At 39.9% G+C, this 12,351-nt stretch overlaps 1 protein-coding gene across 2 annotated transcripts; it reads left to right on the top strand.

Moving 5' to 3' along the window:
• The first annotated feature begins 4,598 nt into the window (after nucleotides 1–4,598).
• NANOG (Nanog homeobox) lies at nucleotides 4,599–9,917 on the top strand. 2 transcript variants are annotated; one of them, XM_043881999.1, is made up of 4 exons: nucleotides 4,599–4,929; nucleotides 7,141–7,403; nucleotides 8,723–8,809; nucleotides 8,957–9,917. In XM_043881999.1, the coding sequence occupies exons 1-4, from the start codon at nucleotides 4,794–4,796 to the stop codon at nucleotides 9,368–9,370; spliced, it is 900 nt and encodes a 299-aa protein (XP_043737934.1). In that variant the 5' UTR covers nucleotides 4,599–4,793; the 3' UTR covers nucleotides 9,371–9,917. The 2 variants fall into 2 exon arrangements, with proteins under 2 accessions (XP_043737934.1, XP_043737935.1); XM_043882000.1 differs by having other exon boundaries at nucleotides 4,794–4,929; nucleotides 9,002–9,370.
• Nucleotides 9,918–12,351: the final 2,434 nt, after the last annotated feature.

Genomic DNA, 12,351 nt, shown 5'->3' with positions numbered 1-12,351 from the left:
TGAAAACACATAGGAGGGAAAATCCTTGGACTCTTTGTCCAGGAATGTAATATACATACAATACAATACAATACAATACAGCTGACTTGTTGGGAAAGACCCTGACGCTGGGAAAGATGGAAGGCAAAAGGATGAGACAGTTGGACAGCATCACTGATTCAATGGACGTGAACTTGGGCAAACTCTAGGAGATGGTGGGGGACACAGAGGCCTGGCATGCTGTAGCCCATGGGGTTCCAAAGAGTTGGACACAACTTAGTGACTGAACAACAACAATACATATGCATGCAAATAAAGTGCCTCAGAGGACAAAAAAATAGAACTCACTATATATGAGTTCCAGTCATTTTCTCTCACAACCCCTTCCACTGCACCCTGCCTATGAGCCTTGTTAAGTGACTGTACTGGAATCCATCATTTTCCCTAATGCCTTTGCCCAAATTGTGTATTTACTGGAATTCCCTTCCTTAGTCTCTCAACATTTTCCTATCTCAACTCAACTTAAGATCCTCTAAGAAGTCTTCTCTGACTCCCTTCCTCGACTCTACCTTCCTTGTTTATTCACCCCCAGTATCTCTTGTCTACATCCTGGTGCTGTTTGGTTGGTTTGTTTTCAATCTTTATCACACATTTAATCTACTCTATGAAATGGTTAGCTCCTCAAAAGTAGAGATCATATTTACTTACTTGTTTCCTCTCAGGCTCATGCTAGGCACCTCTTTTACTATGAGCTGAAACAGCAACAAATAAATATTTCCTGGCCAATCAACTGTTAAATCACTAAATGTATACACATGTATGTACACTGACAAGAAACTGTTACTAATAGAATGGGCTTATTAGGCAGAGTGAAACAATGTGAAGAGGAAAGAAATAGTAACAAAAATTTACATGAGAATTAAAAAAAAAAAAAAGTGAATGCCTACCAGTTTGGGCATACTCAAGCAAACTCAAGTGGACAAAGGGGTGAAGCCTAAAAGCAATGATATATTAATAATATATTCAATAGTTCCACCAGTAATAAATCAGCAGTGCATTGAATAATTCCACATTTGATGTACATGCCATGCCTGAGATTTGAGGGGAGGTAAAGTCTGTATTAACACTTGTGATGGAACTTCCTTGGTGGTCCAGTGGCTAAGACTCCACACTCCCAGTGCAGGGGGCTGGGAGTTCAACCTCTGGTCAGGGAACTAGATCCCACATGCCGCAACTAAAACCCGCCGCAGCCAAATAACTAAGATAAATATATATTAAAAAAATACCTGTGATGACTGTTAGTGTTAGTCACTCAGACGTATTCGACTCTTTTGCAACCCCATGGACTGTAGCCCACCAGGCTTCTCTGTCCGTGGGATTTCCCAGGTAAGAATATCGGAGTGGGTTGCCATTCCCTTATCTTTGACAAATCAACAAAACCCAATGAAAAGTTAACAGGACCAGCTCTCCTAAAAGGCTGTGTAGCCCAAAGTACATTTCTTTCTTTCTTTCTTTTTTAAAAAATTTATTTTACGGGCTGTGCCAGGTCTTAGTTGCAGCATTTGAGATTAGTTCTCTGACCAGGGGTTGAACACAGACCTCCTGCATTGGGAGTGTGAAGTCTTAGCCACTGGACCATCAGGGAAGTCCCACAAAGTGCACTTCTTGTCTATAAATAAGGAATAAATCATAGCCGTAAAATATTTCTCCTTTGTAGTACTTAGCTTTTTTTTCCCCTTCTCCTTCCCAGATGTTGCTCTTAGAACCATCAAATTTAATTTAAAATCATGATTTCACTGACTCATTTTTGCATTTGGGGCTCTGGACTCCAGCACATTATCACATACCCCTCTTCCACCCACACAGCCCACCCCAACAAACCCACGGTCTCTGACAGCTTCCGAGGCATTCTCAGCCTCATTCAAATTGCTTTCCAGGTCAAGGAATGTAGTAAGCCTACCTTCCAGCTACCAGCCCCCTGCCCTTTGGTCTTTCTCTCCGGAGGCTCTTCCTTTAGACACAATGGGACACAGGTAGGGGGATGGGGTGAATTCATCTCAGGCTTTCATTCAAAGACCCCCACCAGCAAAGAACAAAACTTCGCGTACCAGCAGTTTAGAGAGCTGCAGGCAAACCAACGTACCTGGTGGCCTTGACTGCCCTCAACTACCAAACAGTGCTAATTGAGAGCCTGGAAGTCTAGTTTTCCCTCATTTAAACTTACTTTCCCCTTTTTATTGAAATGTAATTGATATATTAATACAATATCTTACTAGTTCAAAGTGTACAATGTAATAACTTGATATACATATGTGTTGCAAATACATCACTGACTCAGTGCACATGAGTTTGGGTGGGCTCCGGGAGCTGGTGTTAGACAGGGAGGCCTGGCGTGCTGTAGCTCATGGGGTCACAAAGAGTCGGACATGACTGAGTGACTGAACTGATTGACTGATGTGTTGCAAAATGATCACCACAATAATAAGTTTAGATAACATCCATCACCTCACATTCTCCCCTCCGCCCCCCACTTTGGCCATGCTGCGGGGCATTTGGGATCTCAGTTCCCCGACTGGGGATGGAACACACGCCCCCTGCAGTGGAAGCACACAGTCTTAAACACTGGACTGCTAGGGAAGTCCCTGACATTCCTTTTTTTTTTTTTTAAAGAAATCATCTTCTATTTCTAATGAGACAGAAGCTCTCTGCCTGAAACACAATGTATTCCACCCACCCTCTCCTTGAGGCCTCTCTTCCAGACTCTTTTCCCCTCCAGGATGGTGGTCCAAGAAAACAAAGATTACACAGAATTTCATCCCCTTGTTTGGATCCAGCAATAATCCTACTCTTGCAAGTTGGCATCTTCATATTGTGAGTCAAACTCAGCTCGTGTGGGAGCTAAGCCAGCAGGTGGAGACCTGAGCGGCAGAGTGGATGGGAGGATTAGTCAAGAATTGTATTTTAGAAAAATATATAATTGCAATTTGCCAAGGGTTTACTTTTAGATTTGGGAGATTGGAAATGAAGAAATCTTAAGATTCTTGAATGCCGAATTTGGGAATGGGAAGGAAAATTGAAGGCGCAGATGGTTATCTTTTGTCCATAAATATGTTAGTGCTGGAATTCAACTCTAAAAACTGCTTCTTTGGGAAATAAACCAAAAGAAGAAGAAGAAAGAGGACGGTGTGGGGTTTAAGGACCAGACAGGATTTCCATGCCAGAGAAGGAAAAGCTATTCAAAGAAAGAGCCAGATGAAGCAAAAAAAGGCAAGATAAAGATGACTGCTTAGGAAGGAGAAATAGTCAAGAGGGCAAATGTTGGTTCTAAAATAAATCTATCACATTTGCTCTGGCAAGTCTATTCCAAGAATATCAATTGCCTAGATAATGTTCTTTTTTCCTTGTTTCCAATGCAGGAGATACAGGAGACCCAGGTTCCCTACCTGGGTTGGGAAGATCCCCTGGAGGAGGAAATGGCAATCCACTCCAGTATTCTTGCCTGGGAAATCCCGTGGACAGAGACGCCTGACGGGCTACAGTCCCTGGGGTCGCACAGAGCGGGACAGGACTGAACAAGGAACACTTTCACTTTTCTTTTCACAGGTCAATAAATTTTATTATTTTACATCTAGTAATGTCCCAGGTAAAGAAGGTGGTGCTTTCATTCTATCATGCAACTGGATGCAACATAATGTTCACTGGATTAGAACAAAAATCTCATCAAGTATTGTCAGACTTAGAAGTAATGGGCATAGGGTCCTGAAAGAATTTCTATTAACAGCCATGGGTATAGATCACAGACATGTCAAATGTTACGAGCATTTTACTTTCCTTGATTCTTACAATAACACAGAGAAGGTACACATAAGGTACTTTTGCCCTTGTTTGTAGATGAGGAAACCAAGACTTAGTAAAGTGACTAAGCCAAGCACTTACGTGTTAATGTGTTTTTAAAAACCAATTTAAAATCCTCCACAGTCATGGTTTATGTTTGATGACTAACCAGGCTCCCAGGATCCTAGGTCTGCAGGTCCTTTCCTCTGGCTTTTGCCCTGCTGAAAAGACTTGGTGGTTTTTCTGAAAGCCAAAAACCAAGACAGAAGTTAGGTGGGGGTTGAAAACAAGTACCAGTTTTTAACATCAGCTGATGCCTTAACATTCCACGTGTTTTACTGTGACCTTAGAGTGAACCGATGAGGAAAATGGAGTTAGTTACAGTTTTTGCCATAAACTAGCCTGATTTTGAGACCCTAAGGGGGTCTCAAATCAAGGGAATTAATTGTCCCAGTGAGAGGTTCAATCACCTTAGGTGGCCACAGGAATCGGAGGTGCATCTTTGACTTTTAAAAGGTGGAAATAAGGTGAAGCTAGGAGTATCTCATTGCTGGATTCATTGTGTTTCCCATTTCCGAGGTCCTAGTTTTCCAGTTCCCCACCGCCTCTGGGTTACACTGCAACTCTCTTTTGCATTACAATGGCCTTGGTGAGACTGGCAGACGGGATTAACTGGGAATTCGCAAGGGTGTGTGTGGGCGTGGGGTTGCCAGGAGGGGCGGGGCCAAGTGTGGTTGAGCCTTACTTATAAATGTAGCGCCTCTAATTTTTTTTCATTTTCCTAGATTGGACTGGTTGGCTCTTATCTCGCAGGTGACTCCTTTCATTCCGTCTTTTTTTTTTTTTTTAAGTAAATACTTTCACACCTGGAGATCGTCACCTTTCTCTAAGTTCTTCTACCTAGATTCTTCAGCCTGGACTTTTCCTAGCATCTAGCATCTAGCTCTTAGGCTTTTTCCCATCTTCTTCAACTCAACAACATGAGTGTGGATCCAGCTTGTCCCCAAAGCCTGCTTGGCCCCGAAGCGTCCAACTCTAGGGAATCTTCACCCATGCCTGAAGAAAGTTACGCATCCTTGCAAATGTCATCTGCTGACACCCTCGACACGGACACTGGTAAGAAAATACTGAATCCTTGAGGGGCTAAGTTCCTTCAGGGAAAGAGGAAGAAGAAAGGGACTGAAGGTCATTTGTCTCCCTCTTGAGCCCATCAATATAAGCCGGTGTCATTATCTGTTAATCCTCTCGACACCTCTTTTCCAACGATAATCTGATGGGGTCGTGCGCTTTCCCTGGTGTCTCAGGCGTCAGGACCTGTGGACCGAGAGACGGGGGACCCGGGAGGAGCAGTTCAAATGTATACGGTGTATTTGAGAGTTTACGTGCACAGGCAAACACGATGTGATACACTGATGTGTAAAATCTTAGCGTCATGCGTAGCACCCCGGTATCAGTAAATGTTACTGCTAAGCCAGAAGTCAGAACATCACCGCTTGGTACGGGTTAGCATCACCTTTTTGGTCTATTCAAGGTGTGCTAGAGATGGCATCGTTAATGATCCGAAACGCACCTTTTGGAAATATTTCACCTTTCTACTATACAAGTAGCTGTCGTGTCTTCTCCTATCCTAACCTCTGGATGTTTGGATATTACTGGGTAGTTTGTAAGCCTCTGGTATGCTCAGGCCTCCTAAATTCAGGGGAAGTAAGTGTTCACCTCACCTTATGGTGGATGATTGCAGAAGGTTTAATAAGGCTGCCTAAGTGGGTAAGAGCTCAGATCTGAAATCCAGTTTGGCTTCAAAATCTATGCTCTAGGGTACTCTTTCTGCCCGCTTCTGATGCCTATGTCAGAAGCTTTCTCTATCTCCTTTATACTTTAATAAAAACTTAAAAAAATTTTATATCTATGCTCTAGTACTTAAGCTTCTAACGGGTAACTGTGAATGTAAGAGATGCTTAGAATACTGTAAAGACAGCACCACCTTTTTTGGGAAATCAATTTGGCAGTCATTATTAAAAATAAAAAGGTACACTAGCCATTTGCTCAGGAATGTGATTTTTAACATTTATGGTGTAAGACGGCCAAAGAACTATTTATGATTGCAACTGTAGGACTCGGTTGTGGAGAAGGGAATAATTAAACAAAACAACTGCTGTGTTTGAGGCAAGATGCCCCAACTGAGATATTTGAGTGTTGGATTTTAATGTGAACCCCATTTACCTAAATTTTGTGTTAGTATCCTTTTATAATTTCACATGCTGAAAATACAGCACTTAATACAAGCAAGTGGACATGTCCTCCTAGCAACCTAACTGCACATTTGTAGCCGTGCATCCTGCATTGGAAGAGCAGAGTCTTAACCACTGAAACACCAGGGAATCCTAGACAATTTTTAAGACACACCTCACCTCTAGTCATGAATTGAAGACTTTCCTACTTGTGTAATTGTGATCTTTTTTTTTAGTTGTTGCTGTTTAAGGGCCTATTTATTCCACGACAAGCGTAGAAGTCAAGTTGAGCACTGGGAATACCTCTGTACAAATAAATCTAATACAGGAAATAAAGTCTCAGTTACAAAGTCAATAATATATGTCAAGCCCTGTGCTAGACAATTTTGTCTGTTGCATCATACTAATCAATGGAAGACCTCCATGAGATATACAACATGGGAAAGATAGCAAATATTTTACAATTATACATGGAGTATAACCTTTACAAATTGTAAATAACTATATTGTACACCTGCGATTTACATATTATACAGCAAGCATATTTCATTTAAAAAAAAAAAACAAACAAACCTATGATAAGCTCGGCCCAATTGCCAAACCAAACAACAACAAAAAAAACTCCATGAGGAAGGGATAATCCTGGAAATGAGACCACAGAGCTAACCAAGGTCTGGGTTGCAATAGGAGTTTATTGGAATTCACATTTTCTGACAGTCCTGGTATTAAGACTGGGTAGTAAACTGTTAATTCTATACGGTCCCCAAGAATCTGGATCATCTGTTTTATCAGGTTTGAGTCCCCCTTTGCTTCCCACCCAGGACAGGGGAAACTGGTGAGCTGCAGTCCATGGGGTCACAGTCTGGACAGGCCTTAGCCACTGAACAAAAACTGCTTCCTAGCAACACATGATATTAACCATGTCTATTACATGTAAAATGTTTTTTGTGCAAACTTGGCAGAGTGTTCAGGATCGCTCAAGAAGAATAAAGTTATTACCTACTATCTCACTCTGAGGACTTTTAGTAGTGCTTTGAAAACAATGTATTTTTAATATTTGAAGTTTTAGAGAAAAGTGTTGTTTTATTCCCAACAGTCTCTCCTCTTCCTTCCTCCATGGATCTGCTTATTCAGGACAGTCCTGATTCTTCCACAAGCCCCAGAGTGAAACCACTGCCTCCGTCTGCAGAGGAGAGCACAGAGAAGGAAGAGAACATCCCAGTCAAGAAACAGAAGATCAGAACTGTGTTCTCACAGACCCAGTTGTGTGTGCTCAATGACAGATTTCAGAGGCAGAAATACCTCAGCCTCCAGCAAATGCAAGAACTTTCCAACATCTTGAACCTCAGCTACAAGCAGGTACAGTTGTTTTGTTGTCTGTGCAATAAGAAATAAAAAATAAGGGATTTCCCTGGTGGTCCAGTGGCTAAGACTCAGCACTGCCAATGAAGGGGGCCTGGGTTCTATCCCTGGTCAGGGAACTAGATCCCACATGTCACAACTAAGATCCACCACAGCCAAATAAATTTTTTGAAAAATAAAAGAATGTTTATGCACCCCTACAAATAAGTTAATTTTTAATAATGAAAATGGAATCTTTCTGTAATGTGTTTTGTGACCATCTTTCTTTCACTAAATATCTATTGCAAATGTGTCATAATTTATTAAACCATTTCCCTTGTTAAACAAGCCAAAATTGTGAAAACGTTTCCAATTTTTCCTTAAACAAAGGAAAAATACACTCCTATCATCTTGAGTTAGAAGAGTCTTAGCCAACCACTGGTTCTCATTAAAATTAAAGTTGCATGTTTTATCTGTATACATCTGATTACTGATGAAGTTAGTCATTTTTCATATATTTATTGGTTAGTTTATTCAGGCAAATGGTTTTCTAACTCTGGTACCATACTTGGAAAGTCCTCTATCAAATGATCTTTATGTAAGTTGTCCTTTTGAAGTATGTTTCATAATTCTTGAATTAAAATACCATTATATTAAATGTAAATGTGCTAATATGAAAGAAGGGGCTTATTATTGCAAACAAGTTACTTTTAACTGTGACTAATGAACAGTATGGGTAGACATTTAAATGGGAACCTCCTAGTTGGTAGCCATACTCACAGTGTATCTAACTGGTTAAGTTTATTAAACATAAGTTTACTAAAAAAGCCAATTGACTTGAAAGGCTTGAAATTCACTCACAGATTCAAGATCAAGTTTGAGATAGTGTAGTTATCAGAAAAAAAACCAAATCTTAATATTCTTTGATTCCTACTATCAATACATCCTGCATTACTAATATTTTATTTTTAAATTTATTTGTGGGTTTTTGGGGGGTTTTTTAATGGACTTCCCTGGTGGATCAGACAGTAAAGTGTCTGCCTACAATGCAGAAGACCCGGATTCAATCCCTGGATCGGGAAGATCTCCTGGAGAAGGAAATGGAAACCCACTCCAGTATTCTTGCCTGGAAAATCCCGTGGACAGGGGAGCCTGGTAGGCTATAGTCCATGGGGTAGTAAAGAGTTGGATACGATTGAACGACTTTACTTTTTGGCCATTGTAGCACATGGGATCTTAGTTCCCTGACTAGAGATTGAACCCACGCCTCCTGCATTGGAATATCGGAGGTCCCTACTAATACCCTAAATTTTTTCTGGTTGTCTTTTCCTTGTCAGGTGAAGACCTGGTTCCAGAACCAGAGAATGAAATGTAAGAAATGGCAGAAAAACAACTGGCCAAGGAATAGCAATGGCATGCCTCAGGTAATGACAGAAAACTTAAATTTTTCTGCTTTTTTCCTAACAAAGACTTTTTCGTTCTGTCTGTTGCTGCAGCATGCAATCCCAACCATGGGCAATTCTGAACTTCCAAGTACTTTTTCAGTTAATTCATTCTTCTTTTTTCAAAAGGGCCCAGCAGCAGCAGAATACCCGGGCTTCTATTCCTACCACCAGGGGTATTTGAACTCTCCTGGAAACCTGCCCATGTGGGGTAACCAGACCTGGAATAACCCCACGTGGACCAACCAGAGTTGGAACAGTCAGTCTTGGAGCAACCACCCCTGGAACAATCAGGCCTGGAGCCCCCAAGCCTGGAATAACCAGCCTTGGAACGATCAGTTCAACAACTACATGGAGGAATTCCTACAGCCTGGGATCCAGCTCCAGCAGAATTCTCCTGTCTGTGATCTGGAGGCCACCCTGGGAACTGCTGGGGAAAATTATAATGTACTACAGCAAACTGTCAAGTATTTTAGTTCCCAGCAGCAAATCACGGATTTATTCCCAAACTACCCTCTCAACATACAGCCTGAAGATTTGTAACGGCTATTTGTGACAGCTGTTGTATGCAATCTTAACCTGAGCAGAGACTATATATTCTCTAGAATTTTTCTTGTTTTAGAATTCTGTACCGCTTCCCCTTAGGAAGCTGCTTTTCACTATATCTTCTGTGTCAATTGGAGGGGAGGATAATGAGTCCAATAAGAGGTTTCAGAAGCATTGTACAACATGACAAAAGGTGTCTGGCTATAGATAACTCGATTATAGTATTTTGGATATAATATATAATATTTTCGATACTTTTAGGATCTAGAATCTAACTTCAAGCACAGGGAGCAAAAGTACAAAAACATATGATGAGGATTATTCATATTTTCTGGGATGGGAAGGCTTTACTTGGTAAGAATCTCAGTCCTTAAGATGAAGGGTGCTTTACTGATTTCCTCCACCCCTTTTAGCTATTTTACTACAACCCCTAATTTGTTCATCACTATTTTTGGAGAACGATGTTTTGTATTTTGCCACATCATAGTAGTACCAGTTTGGCGGGTTTGTTGTTTAAGTACAAATAAATAAAAAATAGCCATTTTACATTTAGTTGTCTCTCCTCGATTTCACGCAGTGATTCAAAGAGTTAAAAATCTGACTAAACATGGAAAACTTTTTTTTTTTTTTAATTTATTTGGCTGTGTTGGGTCTTAGTTGCGGCATGTGGAATCTAGTTCCATGACCAGAAACTGAATCCAAGTCCCCCTGCCTTGGTAGCTGGCAGTCTTAGCCACTGGACCATCAGGGAGGTCAACATGGGAATATTTTTTGATATGGAAGGGAATAAACTAATCTCTAGGCATCCAGGAAACTAGAAGTGAGTAAAGGAAAGGTAACCAGATACACAATATTAGGTGATGGATTAATTAAACCTGAACAAACTTAACTTCTTTTCTGTGTAATATTGAAACCATAAAATCTGTGGTTTACAGTTAAAGAAGAATGCCACGTCTGGAAGATCTGGAGCAAAGGTTTGTAAAGAAGCGAAGTGGTGGGCAATGGAGGGAGATGAGGGAGCTCTCCTGTAGCACAGGACAGGGTCTGTGACTGCTCTTCTGCCAGAAACAACTGTTAGGGTTCAGCTTAATCTTATTTATTCTTATTTTTTATGTGAAATTCAGAATGATTCTTTAAAATCAATAAAAGTTATTTAGAGTATAGCTGCTTTACAATGTTGCTTCTGCTGTACTAGCAAGGTGAATCAGCTCTATATAGGTCCCCCCCACTTTTTTTTTTTGCATTTCCTTCCTATTTAGGTTACCACAGAGCATTGATGGGAATAACCAGAGTGGTTTTCTTATTTTCCTCGTGGTTCCCCTAGTTTTCCAATTTTTATCTATTCATACTGTCCAACCCAATTAGTTTAGACATTTGACTAAAAGAGGAAGTCAGTGAAAATTTCTATCAATACCAAAGTTCAGTGCAATATTCTTTTTGACTGGCAGATCTGTGGATTTTGTGCCAAGCAGCATATTTAACCGAGTAGATAATGGAAATAGAAAGCACTGATTGATTGTATCATCAGTCACTTTAATATTTACAAAATTCTTGGCTCTAAACAAGTGCACAAGATGAACTGACAAACTTGAAAAAAGCACTAAATGATGAACCAGAACCTGGAAAATGGGAAAATAGTTACTGTAAAGTGTTATTGGGGGTGGGAGGAGGCTCAAGAGGGAGGGGATATATGTATACACCTAGCTTATTCATGTTGTACAAAAACACAACATTGTAACTTTGTTATATTCCAAGTAAAATGGTAGAACCCAGGAAACACTAAATTTAGTTTTCCAGTACTGAGATGAACCACTGTTAGAATTTTTTTTTTTTAACAACTTTGTTCTTTGGATTAAGTGTAGCTATAAAACATTGGGAATAGGTAAGGAACAGCTAATTTAGGAAGATTTATTAGTGCCAGAAAGGATAGGAGCACCTATTATGTTTAAAACATCATGCTAGATAATGGAGAAGGGAAGCAAGACTGGAGGAAAAGGGGGAAGCAGAAAACAGATCAAATTTTGATCACTAAATGGCAATCCACCCCAGTGTTCTTGCCTGGAGAATCCCATGGATGGAGGAGCTTGGTAGGCTACAGTCCACGGGGTCGCAAAGAGTCAGACACGACTGAGCCACTTCACTAGCTTTTGAAAATCAGCCATTTTACAGAAATGCCGTTCATCTATTTAAAGACTGGAGCTTTTGATTGCAAAACTCATTACAAAGAATCATTAAAAACTAAGCAATAGAGAAATACATAATGAAGTGAGTCTAGTAAACAATATCAACAAGATAGCATATATTCCTACAGGTGTTTTAGTATATGTAATATGGGTGGTTTTTATATGTTGATTTTAATAGACTTATTCCATTGTAAGAGGATTATACCATACATTCTCTGCTGAAAGGCTTTTATCCACTTTACATTTTTCAGCCTCTTTGCACTTCAAAATTGAGAGATCTGAGGTAATTTAGATAAATAATAAAAATTGACAATTACATTCAAGGACAGAGTCCTTATTTTACTTATTAAACATAGTAGTTAACGTTGAGATGGTTTCTTCCTCAAATGTTCTCTCAAAATATTTCTGTTAATGAAAAGTGAAATTCAAGTTAGTCGAACCAGGGAAAGATTTTAAGTTTTTTGGTGTTTCCTAATATCTCAGTGTGACTTTGTCATTTCCTTAAAAAAGAAAGATTGTTACTTAACTTTAACTCTGACACCTTTCCTGACATTTTCATGCATACACCTGACATAAACATAACTCACTTTTCCTATCCAGATAAATTATATGCATTTTCTGCAACTCACTTTTTCTAACTAAAAATAAAAATCTCCACATCAATGAATTTAAATGCTGTATTGACACATACTAAATGCTGCAATACATATTGCAAATACATTAATTTGCTTCCGTTTTGGTTATTTGCCATTACAAATCAAGTTGCTATTAACAATAGCAATTTAAAGACTTGAA

The sequence above is a fragment of the Cervus elaphus genome, chromosome 22 (genome assembly GCF_910594005.1).
Source record: "Cervus elaphus chromosome 22, mCerEla1.1, whole genome shotgun sequence".
In the NCBI taxonomy this organism is placed as follows: domain Eukaryota; kingdom Metazoa; phylum Chordata; class Mammalia; order Artiodactyla; family Cervidae; genus Cervus; species Cervus elaphus.
This window is presented reverse-complemented; position numbering and strand designations above follow the sequence as displayed.